The 21125-nt window shown below is 39.4% G+C and overlaps 1 protein-coding gene across 1 annotated transcript in view; it reads right to left on the bottom strand.

The window, feature by feature from the left end:
* The window catches only part of COL9A1 (collagen, type IX, alpha 1), an 80537-nt gene extending 60814 nt beyond the window's left edge, over positions 1–19723 (bottom strand). The window contains exons 1-6 of the mRNA XM_009333246.1: positions 19539–19723; positions 19141–19214; positions 17678–17755; positions 17405–17537; positions 8745–9141; positions 93–170 (exon numbers count right to left, since the gene is read on the bottom strand). Coding sequence (XP_009331521.1) covers positions 93–170; positions 8745–9141; positions 17405–17537; positions 17678–17755; positions 19141–19214; positions 19539–19552 — 774 coding nt within the window. The 5' untranslated portion in view covers positions 19553–19723. The remainder of the gene's footprint in view (positions 1–92; positions 171–8744; positions 9142–17404; positions 17538–17677; positions 17756–19140; positions 19215–19538) is intronic.
* Positions 19724–21125: the final 1402 nt, after the last annotated feature.

The raw sequence follows: 21125 nt of genomic DNA, 5'->3' as shown, positions 1-21125 counted from the left end.
CGAATCCCTTCATGTAGCCGAGAGCAGCACCAGCATCCGTGGGCGGCGGGCGGGACAGGGCAGGGCAGGGCAGGGCAGGACAGGGCGCTCACCCGGGCCGGCCGGTCGCCCCAGCCTTTGCGCTGGGGTCGCAGGGGGTCGCAGTGAATCACCATCCACTGGATTTCGAACTGGCAAAGGAGATAAAGATCACGTTAATTTGGGTCAGGGGGGGTCACACTGGCCGAGGGTGTAATAGGAGGAACACTGGTCAGCTAACGGCATGTTTTAAAAGGTAGGTATTTAATGATAATAGCTATGCAGTGCCACAGTTCAGCACTGCACACACGGGGAGGGTCTGACCTGGCCCCTGGAGCTCAGTCCAGAGCTGAGCTCCACGCTGTGCTCCCCCACTCCTAACTGTGGAGGTCTTTTAAAGAGGGGGCATAAACCTCCTGAGGGATTTAGAAAGAAGGTGAGATTCATCTTGTGTCATTTTTTTTACAAGTTCTTTATAAGCACAGGCATTTTTCCTCATGCTCTGTGGTTGTTTTATTAGACACAGAAAAAGATTTCTCCAAGTGAATAGTTGTGCCCATGAAGGTAGGTCTGAGGACAGAAATGTGGTCTAAGTGTGAGAAGTTCAGAAAGCAGGATGATATGCACACTGGCAACAGTCTGCAACTGGGTAGTATACATCTGTGAAATTTCACATCTTCTTTGAACATTCGTATTTGGCACTGGAAAATGACACAGGATTAAGGCAAACCTCTTCTCAGAAACTGCAACTGAGACTCGCTTGATGTGCTATATAGGTTAAAAAGCATACCCTCTGCTGAAAGTTACTGGATAGCTCAAACATACAGCTTCAGAGGTATATCCATTGACATATAATGCATCATGTAGGATTTTAAGTACCAGAAGCATATTAAATTGTGCATATTTATTGTACCTAGGTTTTAAAGTCTTGGGTTGTTTTCTCTTCCCATCACACACAGTATCAGCTTGGCTTATGAACCACTAATGAGTGGTTTATCCAGAGATTTCTCAGTTCGATGATAAAATTTAGAGGCCTCTATTCCTTTCTTTTCATTATGGATGGCTGAGGAGTTGGGGGGAAAGAAAGTTTTGCGGTTTTTTGCTTGTAAAAACATAGAGCCCTGGTATGGAAAAGACTCTGATTTGTTTTTTCTGAGAAGCTGAAAATAGAAGTGACTGTCCAGGGGCTTTCACTTCTTATTTCTTTGCTTCTCTGAGTCTTTCTTCTTATTCTGTTGAGCTGAAGTAGCTCCCCACTACCCCTCCCACAACATAATGTCTCGGTGCTTCCTGGCTGCCTTCTGTGCTCCCTCTGGGATATCTTTTCAGTCCCAACCCGTAACTGATGCAGAAGGCAGACTGTCATTCTGAGATACTTTCCTCTCCCACCACCATCCTTACATTGACTTAGCTGCATACTGACTGCTACAGCTAATAAATGCTTTGATAAATGCTTTGAGTCTGAAGTCCTTTAAGATCTCTGCAAGACACCCACATATCCACAAGTTGCTTTTTTTTGGTTTTTTTTGCTTTCACCTTCACCACTTCAGTGCTGCCACTCCTGAAATCCTCGCTATCACATCTCTACTGTTCTGTTTACTTTGCAGTCATCAGTTTCCAGAGTGCTGAGTCTAGAGCACAAAGAGGCAGTACCCTCATTTCTTTTACCTGTTATCTGACACCACCATCTGTGAGTCAATTCTCTACCTCCTTTATCCAATTCTCATTTTAAAACCTTTCCCAGTCCTTAATAATAGACAACTGAATCTCATAATATACATTAAAAAGAACTGAATGTATACTATAATTTAATACTACAAGGCAGCAATGCAATAATAAAAATAAGAAGGTATCTGGAATCTGAAGATGAGGATTTATAAAAAGGCACAAAAATGGGATCAAATGATACCTATATGATAATTTATTTCATACCATACAACTAGATTCTGAGTCCCGAGTCTCTACATTAATCACCTCTGAAGCTCACTTGCAGAGGGAAAGATGGAAAGAGATCCGTAACTGGCTCTAAAGCAGTTTATAATCTATTTCTGATTTAAATAATAATCTATTTCTGATTTAAATTAAGATAGACATGGTTTTAAGTGACAGAATTTCTACTTTTTCAGTTTGTCTGTTTAATATTGAATTAAAATTGTATTAAATAATATTAAAATTGAAAGGTCATCCATTCAGTAGTTAGGAAATACCATAATTAAGGTTGCCTATACAAATTTAATCTGTATGTAATCTGAAATTGTGTGATTCCACACTTCTTTCCTTAGAACACTTCCGTCATTCACAAGACCAAATGAACAAGGCCATGGAAATGGTTTCCATACTGCAGAAACTGTAAGTTTGGAAGTAAATGGAGTGAAAGGTGGTAAAAAAAGGATGGCTTTGTGGAAAAGGCAGACAGATGCCACTGAATGAGCCTGCTTTTGCTTCATAATTCTTATATAGTGCTAACAAATTATTTAAATCAAAATAGCCACATTAAAGAGCATTCTGCATGGGGCGGGAGGAGGGAATTGGATGCCTGAAATGAAGTATCTGGGTACAGGTTATGCAAAAAGGCTGCTCAGTAACAACTGTAACTGAAATCAATAGTTTTGAGCTGTGCTTTCAACTTATAACATGGTACAAAATCTATAAACACTGAAAAAATGACTTTTAAGACATACCACCTGCAGCCAATATCTGCATCAGCACATTCCAGTTTTTTATGTAGATAATCATTGTCTCTTTTTTGTCTTTTGTGTGTGTGTGTGTGTGTGTCTGGTTTTTGGCTTCTGTACTAAGGTGAGAAAGATTTGAGATGATAAAATGCTAATTATTGTTAGACTTTGATGCGTGACTGTCCAAGCGCCAATATCTGTGTCTTAAGAGAATACTACTAGCAAATGCATATACATTTTTAAAGTTTGAACCCAGTTTTTCAACTTCGAACATAATCAATATTAAAATAGAGATAAATTTATTAATGAGATTATGAGATGTGATTGCTTGCTGCAGTGGGAACTTGACTCACTGAGCCAGGAAATCCTTTTAGTGTCTCTCATGTTTTCTTCCAACGCTCTTGAATGGCCAAAGAGAAAACCAATCACTTTGTTTTGTTCAAGATGGGATTTCAGTGGTGAGCATTAAGTAAGGCCTGGTACTCTCATGAGTTTAAGACACAGAAAAAAAAGTCTGAATAAATGAGGCAGGCATCCTATGCAGAAAAAATACCTAGCATTATTTACAAAACACTGTACCATAACGTGAATTTAAAAGGAGTTGAAATATTTTGAACGTGCAGCTTTAATTTGACATATTTTAGTTCACAGTTGCTTAGTCAAGCAGCATTAATTTTAAAAATAAACTGGTTGCTCTGTAAATTTTTTGCTTAGAGCTTTTGTTACTGTTTTGGGGCTATATAAAGCAAAAATTGAGATGAAAACTGTTCAACTTCTTTAAAATGAAAAATAAAACTCTTTTGTTGGCAAGGTAGTAGAAGGTGTGACTGGCCTCCCATTGATTTAGGAGAGGAAGGGCAAGTATGTCCTAGCCTTGCTGTCAAGGTATCTTTTCCCTCGGTGGTATTTCACAATGATCTTGTTGATTACATTAAGCTGATTTAAAGGACATCACCATTTTGAAGATGTCTCACGTAGATGTTCTATCAATATCAATACAAAGTGTTATTAGGGATGAAGTACAGGCACAAAGTTCTCAGAAATGAACCTCAGATAAATCAGGGGTAATCATAAAGCAAAGTTATTAAAATGTAATCCTTTAAGACCCATAGGTGTTTAAGACCCATAGGTCAATATTTCTGACATCCATTTTCCAAGGTTCCTACAGGATTTCCATTTCATCTTAATTTCTTAGTCAGCACAGATATAATTGGATTAGTTAAGTCTGTCGGTTCACTGTTTTGTCCTCTTAAATTCTGTGGAAATGCCTGCAAATGCCCACAGCTTTGCACATCTCCGTATCAGCTGTGCAATTCAGTTGTCTTATTAGAGCTTTAGATGAGAGAGATGAAGGTTAAGTAAGATGTAAATGAGACCTAAATATCTAGGGTAGTATTTTCAGTATAGCATCAGTCACAGGGAAGCATTTAGCAGTACTGTAGGCTTTAAGGAAAACTGTGACACTCAGAGCACGTTTGCAGGTCCCTTCTGGGAGAACTGGCTCCCTGTGCCCCACGGGGCTATTGCTGCCTCGGGGATGATTCAGGGGAGACATCCCTTCAGGGGAAGTACAACTGGGCTAAGCAATTTTCAGGTGAAGGTTTTCTACAATTTTTTGTCAATGGTATCTATGTTTGTTCTAAGGGAAGTCTGCTATCAATTCTTTGTACATTTGTTATGTGACAAAGAATAAGCTACACATGCTTAAATATACCTCATTCTAGAGCTATTTTAAAGATGTTTTAGCCATTTTCCTACATCTCTGGAATGGGTTTTTAGAGCCTCAATTTCCTTGCATCTTTTTTCAAAGTCTAAGAACAGTGCAGCAACTTCTGGTGTTATTTGACCTTCCATAGCAAGGGTTCAGCCTTCTGAACGTGAGATTTCACAGGGTGAAAAAAACCTGAGACGTGACTTTTTAAAATTCACACACACAATCTGTTCTATGGCATGAATTAATCCCTGTTCAGCAAATATTGATAAGCAGCTTCCTCTTAGACGTTACAAGTCATGCAGCTGCCCTGAACTAGTTAACAGCATTAAATGTCAATTAAATAATGACCAAGATTCACTTCTAGCAAAGTGTTTAGTGTCTATTATGAGAAAATCAGGGTAATGCCTCTGAAATGGCAGAAACTAAGACAATTTATATCATCTCACAGCAGTTAATCTTTGAGCAGTAAGAAATTAATGCCCTTACCTTTCTATAACAAACGCGTGATTTAGAGAGTAAGTTCCTTTTCAGTTTTGAAATTATGATATGTCTTGTACTGCTTAGAATTTATAGTGAATTATTTGAATTACTTTTAGATAAAAAGAACTATTTTTTTTTTAAATCTAAAAAAAAGATAAAATGCTGCTATAATCCTCCATAAAATTTTCCCCCCAATAAAACATTCTAGAAATCCTGGAATAAATCTTTGTAAAGGCTCAAAGGCAAGCCGTAGTTTCTAATGGAACTCTATCTGTTACTCTCCTAGGCAATCATAGTAACAACAAGTGATAAAGAATCTCTTTTGAAATGACATGTATTACAGTGCACCTATAAGAAGTTGACCTATTCTGCAAGATAAACAGAACACTCACAGAATACTGAAAAAAAAAAAAAGAATCGGAAACACATGATTTATGTCCTTCAAAAATTATACCACTGGAAGTAATATACTTTAACAATGCCTGGAAATAAATTATAAATTGTGCCTGGGACATATTAAATAACCAAGACTGGTGAGATGTTTAAATTGTGTCTAGTCAAGCAAGTTAAAGGATAAGCGATTTAAAGAGAAACTAAATGCACAGGCTAAAACAGAAACTCGTGCAATAGAAACAGCCATTTTAAAATTACTAGTCCTTCAGATTGTGTAATTCCTTTATCATAATTTCAGAGAATATGGTCTTCCTAAATCTGCACTTTTATAATATCAAGTTGGACCACTACCATTGTCAGTTTTGGCTTCATAGCGCAGGCCATGCAATTCAATCTAGTGAGTCCTATGTCAAACCCACAGTTCCATCTGAAATAAAGTGTATTTTTAGACACCCAAACTCAGTTTAAAATGTAATGTGATGCTTACCTTCTTCCTTCCCTGATAATTTGTTCCAATGCTTCATTGTTCTTTTTGTCAAAAAATGTGCATCATATTCCTGTTTTAAGGCCTACCTTATGCAAATATTTGATTTTTTTTCATAAAATATAGTAAATATGACTGAATCTTCCCAGAAACATGCTAAAAGTGTAAACAAATATTTTGCACGATAAGTGGTAAATTGTAAATGTACTTAATTCCATCTTGTCCTTTCATCCTTGAAGAAGGGTGTCCTACACTGAACGTAGCTTCACACTAGTGCCTGATGATGTACGTGCTTAAACACAGATGAGGCAGAACTTAATGCTAGACACTCTTCCCCCATCAGATGCCTGAAGAGCCTAGGGTAATCAGTGTTCCTCATTTGTATACCTGGCTGAAAAGAGCAAAAAGCCTCTGCAAAACACGGGCTAGAGAGGAAGGGGGATAAAATTCCAAATTTCCTCTGCTGCTTTTCCTGACTTCTTTAATCCTAGCCAAAGGTCAGCCAGAGCACCAACAGAGAAGGGGGAGACGTCCAAGTTCTCGCCAAGGTGACCTTAATACCACATCTCTCTCCTCATTTGTAGGCTGCCATTTCTGATCATTACTTCAACGGGCAACAGGAACTCTCCTCGTTTTTAAAGGAATGACACTGTGCCTAACTTAAGGGCACGGTTTACTGTAGCACTGTATACTAGGTGTTGTAATACTATTACATTAATGCCTATAGCTCTCTGTGCATTTAAGCTAAATATCTTTCCAAAGAGGAATACAATATTGGGGTAGAAATTTTTTCATCCTAGTAACATGCGTAGATTATGTAATGTTTTCATCATCCCATCCGTCCATTCCTCCACCAGTATCCCTCAGACCAGTTAGAAAAGCTGATACGTATGCAGCTAATCATTACATTATCAGCTCCAGCTGACTACTTTTGAATGACATTTTCAAAGACTAACTTTTGTTTTCAACAGAATTAATATAACTTTTTAGCTATTGATATTTTCTAATCCACTTCTATAGCAACATACTAGATAGCCACTTTCAGACACCTGGGGCACATTTCTGTCATCATTTTTCAAGTAAAACTGATTTCTATACAGTGCAATATAGTAACCTATACATACAGAGGTGATGAAGCATGAGGTGCTTCTTTTGTTGCAATGTTTCCCCTTTCAAGTTTATACATTGCTGGTTATCCTGTGGCCACAGTTTTTGCAAACAACATGAAAATATAGTTAAAAGATTATATCTCACTTCACTATTTCAAAGCTGATGCAAAACTTCAGTGTAGGGATGTGGAAAATTGTTACAATATATTTAAGTACCTGATTCTCTTTTGCCATTCAACTCATTTTGAAATGAGTACCCTATATATATATATATATATATGTATATCTTACCATTCATATGTTCCTAACACACTTAAAGAGGATCCTTGGAAAAGGAACAGGATAATATATGGAACCTTGCAATGTTTTCTGCAATTTTTTCAATTGTGTTTTGAAACTATTTCCTTTTAATCTACAAAGTTAATTCAGAAATAGCCTTCCCAAAGTCTTAAATGTCATTTAGTGCCACTGTGGGACAAAACTGTTACATTATTCAGCATAAAGTGCAGTATAACTCATTAGCTGAAAAAACCACTAGCTGAGAAAACACTTTCATGGATGTCTGAAAGGCAAAATGCAGATGTGACAGCTACAAATTTTTTTTCTGTCAGAAATTACAGGTATGTCACTTTGTATGTGTTTTATATTAATCACTTGTCTCAGAAACTAAATCAGATAATCAAATAATAAAATCCCTGAGGCTTTTCATATTCAGTTTTCTTTGTGGAAGGGCACAAAAGCATTCAATATTTACCATATGTCACCCCCAATGTTATTTTCTCTGTCAAAACAACTCTCCTTGCAATGTAGTAGCATGGAGAGGATATTTTCAGCATTAAATCAATTAACAGGATATAGAATAAACATTTCACTGCCTACTCTGGCTACACAGAATAAAGGAGCACTCCACAGTGAGTTTAGGTGCCTGCTATAATGCACAGGGGAAGTTAAATATCTAACAAAGGGATTCACAGCAGCCATGATATGGGGGTGGGATGTCCTGAGCTAGCCAGGAGAAAGTGTTGTGGAGATGGGTGGGCTTTATGTCTCAGCTCTGCTGGGCCCTTTGCCTGGAATGGATCTAGTCTCTGATGCTACACTTATCCCTCATAGGATTCATAAACAAGAACCTTCTTAAAGAGTTCACTGTCTACTCCAGGTCAGTCTTTTTCAAAGAACTCAAGCTAATTAAAGAGAAAAAGCAACTGTTAACATGATCATACCAGGTAGCACAATGGTTAGAACAGTATCCTGAGGTATAAGGTACTCATGATAATCTCTGATTTAGCGCTGAGATTTAAACATGGGTCTCTCATTTCCTGTGGGAACATCAGAGTAGATCAAAAAGGCCCTCCGTCAATCTCCCTTACAGGAGATATTCCCTTTGTATTAACGATTTAAAATATTTATTCTGCCAGAGACACATTTAATTATCTTTAGTTGATGGTCGGTGCATGCGTATGAGAGGGGTCCCAGTTCTTGCTCAATGAATGTTTTGCTCTCTTTGGTGTGAGGTGCAGCCCACAAATCCATGTCTCGAGAATTCCTTCTAGATCGAGCTCCACATATGAGATAAGCAGAGGAACACCCAACTGATATATCCAGACAGAGCAGAATCCAGTGACAGAAGTGTGGATGTCTGAGAAATTTCACTATTGAAACTTAGACATAACCTGGCTCATCTCTTACCTTACACAGTATATATATGTGCAAAATTTAAAAAGCAAAGCTAGTACTTACCTGCCAAGGAGTTGTTATTTTCTGCCATTTCTGCTTCCAGAAAACATTTGAAGATGCATTCCACAAAAAAATATTAAGTGTAAAGATCCTATAAAACACTTTTTGCAATAATAAAAGATTTTGGAACTTACCGGAACTGAAATTTCAGGATTATTTTTAAGTTTTCCAAGCACAGCAAAGCCATCAATGCTGATTTTCCCTTTTGGTTTTATGTTTAAGGATTCTATTTTAATACAGTCAATAAAAAGTGTGACACTGTTTGCTTCCACACTTATCATAAGCTTGTGCCATTGGGAGTCAAACAAGAAAGGCAAATGCAAAAATGATGCAGTTTGGAGATTTCCATCCACTCCTTTATAAGAAAACTCAACACTTTTCATTTGACCATTAAGATTCACTCCAACTTGTTCTTTTCCTGAAGAATCCTGAATCTGCCAAATAGTCCAGTATTTCTGAAGCGTGGCCCCAGTCATCCGAAAAGTAGTTAGAAAGGAATATTCATCGGGCAATCCGTTGGAATATATGGCACTGTGTAGGATCAAAATACAGTACATTTATTGTTTATTTGTTCTGAAAAGCACCACGTATCACCACAGAGTAATGAGAAACAGTTAGTCAGTGGAACCATATTTCAACCACGCTTTTATCAGTGCTCTCCTGCATGCAGAATCCCGAAACGGCATGTCCTTTTGAGGCATTAGTGTTGCTAATGGCAAAAGGAACCGGTTCAGAAATGTGGGTTCTTCCGACGTTGTACAGTATTTATGATAACCCTTTCTAAGTGTAATGGATGGAGCAACAACAGACCCGTACTTCACATTTAGAAAGTATATCCTACAATTATGCTATTTCCTACTATTAGACTTACAAAATCAGTCAACGTAGTACAACTTTATGATTGACCAGGTAGATAGTGCAGATCTGATTTCGTTTTGAAGACGTAAGAATGTCTTTTGCAGATGCATTTCCTTGTTCAGCCTGACGATAACCATTTTGTTAATGTATTAGCTATCGCTTCAGCAGAAATCATTCAACAAATCATGCATTGACAAATACATGCTTAGTAAGAACCCACACTAAAAATGTGTTATGTCCTGCAACATTCAACCACGAGACTACAAGTAGCAGGGAACAGATTTGCCACATGTAAAATGTTTCATTCTCTTGCAACTCCTGTAACATGTGAGATTTGGCAACACAAACAAGTACTACTGGCTGTATCACTATGCAAAACAGTAATGTCATTTTTTATCTCAAATGTGTCGACGAATCCAGTAGGATATTTAAGAAATATGCCTTTTCTTATTCTATGGATCGTAAAATTGTAGTGTCATAATCCAGTTGACATCAATACATTATTTGCCATCTATCCACATTTAAGAGTAAGTTGTATTTGAATAAATTTCTTAAGTACGGAGACATGCAGAGCTATTTTGTCACCAGCTTTCATTAGCATAACTTCTCAGGCAAGTAGGCATTTTGAACAAAGATTATTTTTGAGTGGCAGATCAATCCTATCTCAGCAGCAATTTAGCCAGCATTAGTGAACCTCAGGCTTTAGGCTAAGGGGAAAAAAAACGAAAAAATTGAATGAATTAGTTCTTATTCTGTATGCTTGATGACTACTGATTTAGTAAGAGAGTTCTTCCAGATAAAGTCTGCACAGTTTGTAGTTTGGTGTTAAAGTGTCCAAAGCTGTAGTGCAATCATATTCCAGCAGGCGACGGCACAGCCCAGCAAGATTTCAGTAAGGACCAGGACAAGCCTGGCAGCAGCAGCAGCAGCAGCTTCACCTTGTTAATAAACTACCCGAACCGCTGGTGTTTCTCCTCTTTCCCCACAAGCCTTTACATACACCTGGAAGCTGGTGTATGAGGAAGGGGAATGTTTAGCTGGAAGATTATCTCATTACACAAAGTGTGGAGATATACAAAGGTGGGAGAGGGGGTTCCTTGCCATTATCTTTAAACTGCCTGTGCTTTGCTATGACTTGTGTCTCTGTTGACTGCAGATGCAGTAGTCTGTCCCAGCTGGCTTTGTCTGATAGGATTTTATCTAACTTCTTGTGTTCTCTTATTGTTTTGTTTCAGTTTGTATCTTGCCATCTTAAATGCAAATGTCAATGCATAAACATTGTACCTTTCCTCCCGTTCTGGGCCATTTCCAGTGTATGCTGCTGTCCCCTATCCTTTTGTTAGGCTTCTAGCTTACACAATATATTTATATATTCTTTCCTGCTCCGGGAACATTCTCTCCCTATCCAGACACACATTAGTCTCTTGCTAAGCTCCTGATCAAGTTCAGCACATCTTTTATGGCCCTCTGTGTCCTTCTTCCTCCACAATATCTCTTAAACAAGTATTTCAGTGTCCTCTGCTGCTAAAACCTTAGCTCAGCTGAGTCACTTATCTCCTCATTTGCTGAATCCCACTGTTTGTTCTTGCACAAGAGCTGGTTTTACTACTACCCTGTTGAAGGTGGTATTGTTTGTTAGGTAATTTTTTAACTAGCCTCCGCGTGACATTCCACTTTCTCTCTATCAAGTTCAGTGACTCTAGGGGATCTGATAGGCCGAGCTCTGCAGCTACAGGAGGCATTGCTAATCCCAGATCCTCTGAGGAGAGGTTTTCATTCTTTCTCTGCACTGATATGTTTTGCTGTCCTGGCAATACTGGTTAAAATATCACACACATTCTCACCCTACCTCAGCTGACATAAATATAATGGGAAAAAAACCAACCAAACACACACATAAAAACTAGTAAGTAAACACAGTTACACTTTTCAGTGAGAAGATTGTTTATACCAGATTGACAAAAGGATTCTTCGCACCACATTTAGCTATAGTGTTAGTCCTTTACAAACCATCATATGGGTCCTCCTTCGTTTTCAGAAATTAAAATAGAAAAGAAATATGTTAACTTTTTCAAGTGATATACAAAGAAAAGAAATTGTGTAAGAGCTTCTGACATTGGTAAGAGAAAACTAAATTATAAGAAGTGTGTATAGAACAGGAAAGATAAAAAGTCAGTGCACAAACATGGATAAATATTTACATTTTAAGGAACTTCTAATAACCAATCAGAAGAACTGCTGCCTTTAGACTAAAGACTCAGTATCAGTAATGTGACTCAACATAACGAAGCACAGCATGACCCATCGCCAGAAAGGTACTCTGCAGGGGACTGGTACTGTGTCAGATTTATACCTATAACTCTACAAGTAAAGCAGAGACATTCTCATCTCAGTTACTCCAACAGTAATGAAAAGCAATTCCATTGGCTTTAGTGGTATCAGTATTTCAGTACACAGTTTTTCCCAAAGCCTGTGATCTTTACATAGGCAAAAACCCTACTGAAGTCAGCAGCTCAAAATGCTAAATATTTGGAAACTAGGGCAAATTTATCATGCTATTTAAATAAAAAATTGTAGAGAAGTTATTCCTCCATCTCACTGCAAAGTGAAGAGTGCTGGATTCTGTAATCTTCTTGAACAGCTGATAACTATATAAGCCCTTAAATTATTTAGGTAAATTATTTTTAACATACGTATTTCCAATTCCACTAGTTTATGGAAGGAAATCAAGCAATTTTAAATTTAGAATCAGGCAGATGAACAAAAGAAGAATTAATATGCAAAATTATTTCAAGCACACAGAACAAATTCAGCCCTGATCCATTTCCTACCCACTTAAAATTGCCAGGGATATAAGCCATCAGATAATTTATTTATTCATTTTTGTATCTTAAGTTTGTAAGATAGCAGTCTAGTCCTGCTTTCCTTGTGTACTCAGCCTGTTATTAACTGCTTCATGTGTGAAATGAGTGCAAGATCAGGTATTTTATCAAACATTTGAGTCCTTGCTTAATTTTTTAAATACAGTTGGTGGGGTGGGTTGTGAAACATTTGTAATCCATCTAAGGGAACTTCTGAAACACCACTGTTTTCTTTTAATCTTTTTCATAAATACCTAAGAGTCTTATTAATCCTGTAGCTTGAGTGCTTACCAGGAAGATTTCTTTAAGATTTCGAGGCTAATTCCTACCGAGGCATCAATATAACCAAAATAAGTCATCTGACTGAGCGGTGGAAGCCCTGAATAGTCCCACTGACTTCAGGATTCATCAAAAGCAGCAAGTATTTTAAAAGGTTAACTACATATTGATTTGAATACTACAAAATAACTGCTTATTTTATTAAACCTGTTTCTTTAATAGTTAATTTCTTAGGTGAGCCCACTGAGATAACTTACTCCTTGCTAAATGAAGATGTTAGAAATGTTAGTACAATCCACTAGGGATGGCTATAGAAATTCCTCTGGCCAACCTCATGATAATGCAGTATCATGTACCCAGGGGCGGGGGGTCCTTTGCCCAAGATGGAGACACTTGTGTCTGCACCTCCTGAAGCCTCCTAGAATCACAGCTGACCTGGCAGGCACTACCTGGCAGCCATCAAATAAGCAATAACAATAAAATCTAGCTAAGCATTTTTAAAAGCAACTGTCCTAAGTCATTAGCCAGAAGTCATTTGCTAGGACTCATTACCCTCAGCTGGTCTCTATTCTTCAGAAACATCCAGTTCTGAGCTAATTATTTCTCTTATGAGTTAATTAGCTTCTTAGCTGCATTTTGTCTTTTCCATTAGTGTCATCATCAATATCAATGGAGTGCTACTATGTAAGATATCTTACTTGTAATGCAAAAGGAAAAGCACCTGAAGAACTTTGGTGGCTGGATGTAAAATGCCAAGCCTTCAGGCATAAGTGTTTGAGGAGCATTACTTCACAGAGAAGCATTACTCCCAAAGGAAAAATCAGGAAATCAGCCTATGAAATTCTCTGGATGTTCCAAGCTTACTGATAAAGCTTTATAAACTTCCAATTTTCATTTTATAATTTCTTATCATACTGTGTTTGTGATGTCATCTGCTAAAGTGGTCTGCAGTACACCACTACTCCAAATATAAACACTGTTCAAAAAGCAGCTTACATTTTCACATTGCTCTACTTTGTACTGAGACGAGGATGCAGGCAAAGAGGTAACATTTCTAGAAGGCTACCTTCATGCTACTAAATTCAATATGCCCGGGACTGTTCTCTGATACTAAGTTCAGCTGGCATGAAAAAGTTTAGACCTGCTTAATTCCAAAATATGATGACTATATGCAGGCTGCTTATTGGGAATGGTCCATGGCCTATGCTGGCTGCCAAGCTGTGCCCAGGAATTGTTTGAAGAGTGTTAATTAGTCTGGACCCAAAACATGCCAAGGCCTTCTATAATATTTTAACAGTATAGATGATCAAGCGTGAATGCCTTGGAATGTTCCATGGCATTAATTTATCCATGTGGACACAGGGCCTTGTGATGTGACAGGTGCATTTGTGAAGTCAAAGGATTAAGATTTCATCCAGTGCATAAAGATAGCTAGCCCTTTTCCCCCACATAAAAACATATCATGAACATATTCCTTTGTGCTAATATATTTTTTTAAAGCTTGCAATTAAAAATCAACACAATTATTATCCAGATTACCAGTATTAATTTTGTACTTGCTAACTGGTGGACACCTACAACAGGTTCATAGATTAAATTGAAAAATGACAGGTTCACAGTGTCAGAGACAATGGGTATGAGTCATGGCAGTTTCACAGGTTCTTATTACACAAAGAACACTACGTTGATTCTTCAGCAGACTTTACGCTAGAAGAAGCAATGGCCAATGGGAATTTATGTGGATGATGGGAGAAGCCCATAGTCAAGACTTGTGTGCAACCATTTCTGTTCATTCTGGGATATACTTCTGGACCTTGGCAAGTATGCTAAGCAGCAAAACGACCAAGCTATAATTTAGTAGTGTTTTAAGGAAGCTATGTAAGCTTTTCAAGGCATAAGCTATTGCTACAGCACAGACTGAATAAATATGCTGAGCCATGCCCATTTAATTGAGCTCTCAATCCCATGCCATAGCCACTGCAACATGGGCTTGTCTGTGTTAGTGTAATGATCATATGCTAGTCTAAAAAATTATTTTACTATTCCTGATAAATACTGACTGAACAGTGACAGCCAGGCAAGCCCTCTGTGCTGATACTGTAATTGGCTTGCTTGCCATTTCTACGCGTGCACCCACCTCCCCATCCCTTCCTCAAAAGCCTTGAATGCCTTACGCCAGGGAACGGGCTTACTTAGGGTGACCTCTCCCTATTTCGTAAGGCAAGAGAAGACACTGTCCATGGCCACCAGGTTACCTGGTACTAATATGGCTGCCCATTAATGAAGGTGTGAGAGGAGATCTCTGCAGCGGAGCAGGCGTGGAGCCTGCTGTTGCCTGATGTGCTTATTGAGGGTCCCTCCCCAGTGCTCCTATAGCACGTCTGCCTTCATGCCTGCGTCAACCGCCCAGCTCGGGAAAACAGTGCTGTGTATTTCTTCCAAGCTCGCTCTAGTTTTGCCTCCCCCATCCTTTTCTTGGCTAGAAGCAAGGTTGGAAAAATGCAGTGAAGATGATTAGCAACCAAAAATACAGACGCATTGGTGGGAGTAGTAGGTTACATGCGGCAGGGGACCATGGGGAAGGTCAAGGTGCCACAACCCGGTTCAAAGCTGCGCCAGGGGAGGTTTAGACAGGACATTCGGAAGCATTTCTTTACCGAGGGTGGTCAAACACTGGAACAGGCTTCCTAGGGAGGTGGTTGATGTCCCAAGCCTGTCAGTGTTCAAGAGGCATTTGGACAATGCCCTCAACAACATGCTTTAACTTTTGGTCAGCCCTGAATTGGTCAGGCAGTTGGACTAGATGATCGTTGTAGGTCCCTTCCAACTGAAATCCTCTCCTCTCCTCTCCTCTCCTCTCCCCTCCCCTCCGCTCCCCTGCCTGCAGCCGCGGGATGCAGCTGCTGCCCGCTGGTACACCGGGAAATATTTACAATTGTTAAATACTCCACGTGTGAATAAAGGATAGCGGGAAAATGCAGCAGGAGCTCGGGGTTGCTGCAGTGCCTGGGTCTGAGAAAGCCAGAGCTACACCCGTGCCGTTAAAGATGCCCAGCCTTGCTTAAAGTGCTCTGCATAACTTGCTAACTCCTGTAATGCTTCTCAGGCATTTCATCATCCCAAATTCATACCAGTAAAATCCACCTACCATGCCACATTATAAAGATTATGGAGAGTTCTGTTTTAAAAAAAAAAATATTGGAAATGGCCTAAGGTGTGCCTCTCCTGTGCTGATAGCCTGAGCTACTTGCTACCAACTTCACTCCTTCTGAGTCAGCTTACTGAGAGGGGCACACGCTAAAATTACACTGGAGCAGAGCAGCAAGATCAGGCTCAGTGACAGAGGAGCAGCACACTGATGCAGTAGAGCACTGTCAGGACTCAAGCCTTAACCTTGGACAAGACACTCACCTCAAGTGCGGGTGACTTTTTACTTTGAGCCAGGGCCAAATTGCAGGTATACCATGAGGTAGCATTGCAGCGTAACAGCACAGTGGTGACTGGAAGTACCAGTCAGTGTCTTGAATGTGGTAAATTCATGATACTACAACACCATACCCAGCCAGCAAGCCCAGTGGCAGTAGTCAGCTCAGATGCCGTGGTGTATTAACGCAGCTGGAATAGACCTGATCAGGGATAACTTGTGTATATCAAGCATACATGTCTCTAGAGCCATCTATAGCAATAAGTCTAAACTTTCCTAAAAATGAAAATATTACAGCTTTGATAGCTCAGACTGTTTCTGAGCTAAGAAGCATGACTTGAAAATCTGAGAATCTCCAACTTTTAGTGAAACGAAGATCCCATTTACTGTCTGTGGTTGGATTCACATTTATACACCAGCAGCCTCGACTTGCCAGTGGGATGGAACAATGTAACCACCCAGTTAAGCTGTACACTAGCTTAACCTGGTGGCTACGAAGGTAGAAGCGAGGGAGGACTGCAGCAAGCAAAAGTTGTCAGTGATAGCCGGTGTATGACAGACACACTTTGTACTCTGATTATTCCTAGCTGAAACAGTAGTCCAATTAAAGGTCTTGCCAGTTAATTGCTAAGTAAAGGCATTCTTAATTACAGTCTGGATTCTTAAATCCAGACTTGCCTAAGTTTGGCAAAGACATCTCTATCCTGCTGTACTGTCTCTATTCCTTCACTGGCAGCAAGTCTGGCCTATAAAGCACAAACACAAGTAGATTCCTAAATCCTGGTTCCTATTGCAACTTGCCTGTGACATGCTAAATAATAGCTTTCATCTTTTATAGATTAAGTGACCATAAATCAGCCAGGAGCTTTCCTTCCTTACTAAAACTTACTAAACTTACTAAACATGTACCAGCTATCCAAGAAGAAAAAAAAAAAACAAAACACCTTACCATACAATCAATCAGCTTGTATCCTACCTTGCCTCTGCAATCCTTTAATGATCAGAAAGATCCCTTTGTGTCAATGTTTTGAGAAAATTTTCCTCACTCTCCTCCTGTTATCTTTTCTTTGCCTTCCTATCTCTTTTCAAGTCATCAACAACTTTTGGCTTCACTTTCTAGCGGTGAATCCCTTTCTATCAGCAAATCTTGAGGCACCCTGAGCAATATCATTGGTAGAGGAAAGTGGAAGTCCCTGAAATTGCTGTTACAGAATCAGTCTGTCTGGTGGTGGTGATGAAAAAAAGTTGAACTCCTCTTTCCCCTTCCAAAAGCTTTGCAAATGAGGTGATCTAGCTGGGGAGATGTTCTATCCCTTAAATGATAATATTGCAAAATATGTATATTTTAAAGTTAAACAACAAAAGGCATTACCTTGTTGGGATCCTGAATTCTACATTGGGTCCCAATTTATAAGCCACTTGCAGAGAAGTGGAGCCCACTACTCGCTGGATAATTCCTTGGGAAGCAGCTTTTTCTATTTGGAACTGAGAAATCAGGTCAAAGCCTACGAGAAAAGATATACATGTCCAGAATGTAACTTTCATTTTCATTTAATCAGAGAATTGTGCAGTCACAGAGCTGAGTATAACCTGATAAGGTTTCTGAACAGCTGCTTTTTCCTGAAAAAGTTGGGATGCTACTTGCCTGGTAAGTCATCTTGGCCAATCCTGATTGTTGGGCAGAGATCAGTTCTATGACTGGTACCCAGAATGACTGGTAGTCCTGCAAAAAAGGGTAAATTTATTAACCATGTGCCTGCACATTGCCTCAGATCACCTTAAAAAATTAAGTGAAGCAACTGTAAGAATATTATGAATTAAATAGAGCTAAAAATAATAATAATAATTAGATGTATATAATAATCAATTTAAACTGTACTCAGTGAAGTCAGAGGTCTAAGAAAATAAGCATCTGTTTCTAGAGAGCTCCAAACTTAAAATTATAACTTGACTGATTGTTTGATTTTTTTTTAAGCCTTAAACGAGAGTGTTATAATAATTCCTCTCTTGCAGAGCTATGGAGAAATAGTTGTAGCATAAGAAGGCCTGCTGTGTAAAGAGTTTTTGGTTTGGAACTTTTGGTGGTTTAAGCAAACTTTGAAAAAAAAAGCCAGTTACCTAAATCAACAGTCTCCCTAGTCTCAAGGAAACTTAAACAAACCTCATGCCAACTAGAGAGACTGTTGAGAAACTGTTGGCATGTTTTCCATCCTCTCTGGTATTCCAGGTGTTCCCGCCTTCCTCTGTGCCACATTTGATCAGAGAATGATCATTCATGAAATATAGGGTGGGGGCAAGAAGAACTTACAGACCTTTTTTGTTGACCCAAACAAGAATGTAGAAGAAATTTGTTTGAAGAACCCAAATTTAAAAATCTATTTTTTCAGAATATTATCAGTCAAAAAGCCCTGTAATGAGCATGAAAACCTACCAGATTCCCCTAATTTAAGGAAGGAGGAAGGAAAAATAAACATTTATTTGAAGAGTTTAAGAGTCATGTACAAGTCCAGTATCGGGTCAATCTGGAAAATGTTAGTAGAGTCTGGATGGGGAAGAATGAAGTGTGCAAGTTGGAAGGAGATGCATTTCTAACCTACAGAGAGCCTCTTGTGTGCTGCAAGGGCTCAACCATAAATGTGGGTTTCCTTCTGACAACATAGACTTAAAGGGAACATTCAGGTTGACATGTTACACCTCAGAAATGGCCTCATTCTATATTATTTGATGAGACATATGGCTGACATCCAGCCATTTATATTTTATGCCCAGCAAATAAAGTGGAACCAATTTGTTGCCACAGGTAGCAGAAGAATATCTAACTGGAAGCACTGAAAGATGCAGGGAGGTTTGTGTCCTGTATCTACCACCTATATCCAGATTGTAATCCTTACCTTAAAAATATATCTGATAGTGAGCTTAAAATAGCACACACACCTCTTGCTTTTTCTCCTCTTTCTCTTATATATACATCTATACATACACACAGACAGTTCTCCCTTTCTGTGATGGCTAGCTAGAGAGGATTTTAATTTTGAGTAAGCTCAGAATAATTCTTTTGACAGTCAAAATTACAGAAAGATGAAATGCAGATAAAGTCTGTCTCCTTACTTGATTGTTGCTGGATGGTGGCTGAGATGAAAGACCACAGAAAACTACACACGTAAAAGAAAGCTGTAATTTTCCTGTAAACAGAAAGAAAACTCCAGTATGAATGTATAGTTTCTGACAGATTCTGTTATTGACTTTCTTCTTAGAGCCGTGCATATTAAATGTATAAAAACCCAAGTTAAGGATTTACTAACAGATTTAACAAGACAATTTCTTTACATGAGAACATTTTATCTTTGCTGTATAATAAAGCATGTCAATAAAACTCTTTCTATTACCATTTCCTTCATACAATGCTGTCGTAAAACCAAACAACAAAGGTGGCAGCTGGCAAGGACAGCTTGAACTGTTCTTATCTCTTATTTACAGATTTCTCTAAATCCCACTTGTTTTCTTACCAGTTGCTTTTCATCTTCACTGCTGGCTTTCTTCACTTCTCTCATGTGAATACGTGGTGTCTATAGTCACACTCTCTGCTTCCCGCTCATTACTCCTGTAGAAGAGAGCGGCAATGGGTGAGGACGGCTCCTCCTGCCCCACACAGGACCCAGCAGGGAGGGAGGGGCAGGCTGCCGGGTCTGTTTTAATCTTGCGAAGGGAAGGAGGTGGAGGCTGGACAGACATGTGTGTCCTGGCGGGCTCTGAGGGCGGATCTCTGGAGCCAGTTGAATATAAAGAAGCCAAGAGAGCAAAGAAAAGTCTGCTGCTTGTGCCAGCATCAGGGCAGGGAGATTAAGAAAATGTGAGTTCAGCAGTGCCAGTCACTGGATGGCGGGGTCTGCTATTCAGCCAGGCACATGAAAGAATAATATGTACCAGAGGGGGCTGAGGAAGCTGGTGGCCCTGACGTGGTGTTAAGACTAAAAGCTTTGAGAATAAGAGAACCACGGTCCTATAAAGAAGGCATTTCCATTTCTCACTGATTTACTCATCGGGTGGCCTCAGGAGAAGCCTAGCTGGTGACGTCCCAGTCAGTTCTTCTGAATAAAACCAATTATTTGAAAGGGTTTTCATTGCTTAAACTTGAACCTTTTCAAGGAATACACTTAGGCATTACTAAGCAGAATCCTGTTCTTCAGTTGTCATTGATAAAGTACTCACTTTCTATTACATATGTTTGGACACACACAGACATTTATTCATATTTCTTCACATGGATGTAAAAAGAGAGAGAGAGACTAAAATCAGTATGCAAGGAAAAAGAGGTGAACAGCCAGAAGGTCCTGATAGTTACCATGGTCAAAATTCATGTCTGTATGGAAAAGTATGCTAGTTTGTGCTAATACATCACATTCGTAAGATTTCATCTTCTCTACATTCTTAATATTCTAAAGGAGTTTAAATTTCCAGAAATTTTTTTTTTAAGTGGAGGGTATAGCAAATGCAGTGATTTCTGCTGTCTGCTGAGAGTCTGAAGCAATAACTGAGTAATGAACTACCCCATTCATCCCAATTTGCTGTACTCACATTCCCAGTATTGGTAATTCCAGTGTCAATGTTGTTCACACTTTTATGTCCATTATTAGAAAGGGAGGGGCTGGATCATGTACTCTTCGCTGGGTAAAAAACTGGCTGGATGGCCAGGCCCAGAGAGTTGTGGTGAATGGAGTTCAATCCAGTTGGCGGCCGGTCACGAGCGGTGTTCCCCAGGGCTCAGTTTTGGGGCCAGTCTTGTTCAATATCTTTATCAATGATCTGGACGAGGGGATCGAGTGTACCCTCAGTAAGTTTGCAGACGACACCAAGTTGGGCGGGAGTGTTGATCTGCTCGAGGGTAGGAAGGCTCTGCAGAGGGACCTGGACAGGCTGGATCGATGGGCCAAGGCCAACTGTATGAGATTCAACAAGGCCAAGTGCCGGGTCCTGGACTTGGGCCACAACAACCCCATGCAGCGCTACAGGCCTGGGGAAGAGTGGCTGGAAGGCTGCCCAACAGAAAAGGACCTGGGGGTGTTGGTCGACAGCCGGCTGAACATGAGCCGGCA

Source organism: Pygoscelis adeliae, unplaced genomic scaffold, assembly GCF_000699105.1.
Source record: "Pygoscelis adeliae isolate BGI_AS28 unplaced genomic scaffold, ASM69910v1 Scaffold57, whole genome shotgun sequence".
Taxonomy (NCBI): Eukaryota; Metazoa; Chordata; class Aves; order Sphenisciformes; family Spheniscidae; genus Pygoscelis; species Pygoscelis adeliae.
The sequence above is the reverse complement of the archived record's forward strand: the minus strand, read 5'-3'. Positions and strand labels throughout refer to the sequence as shown.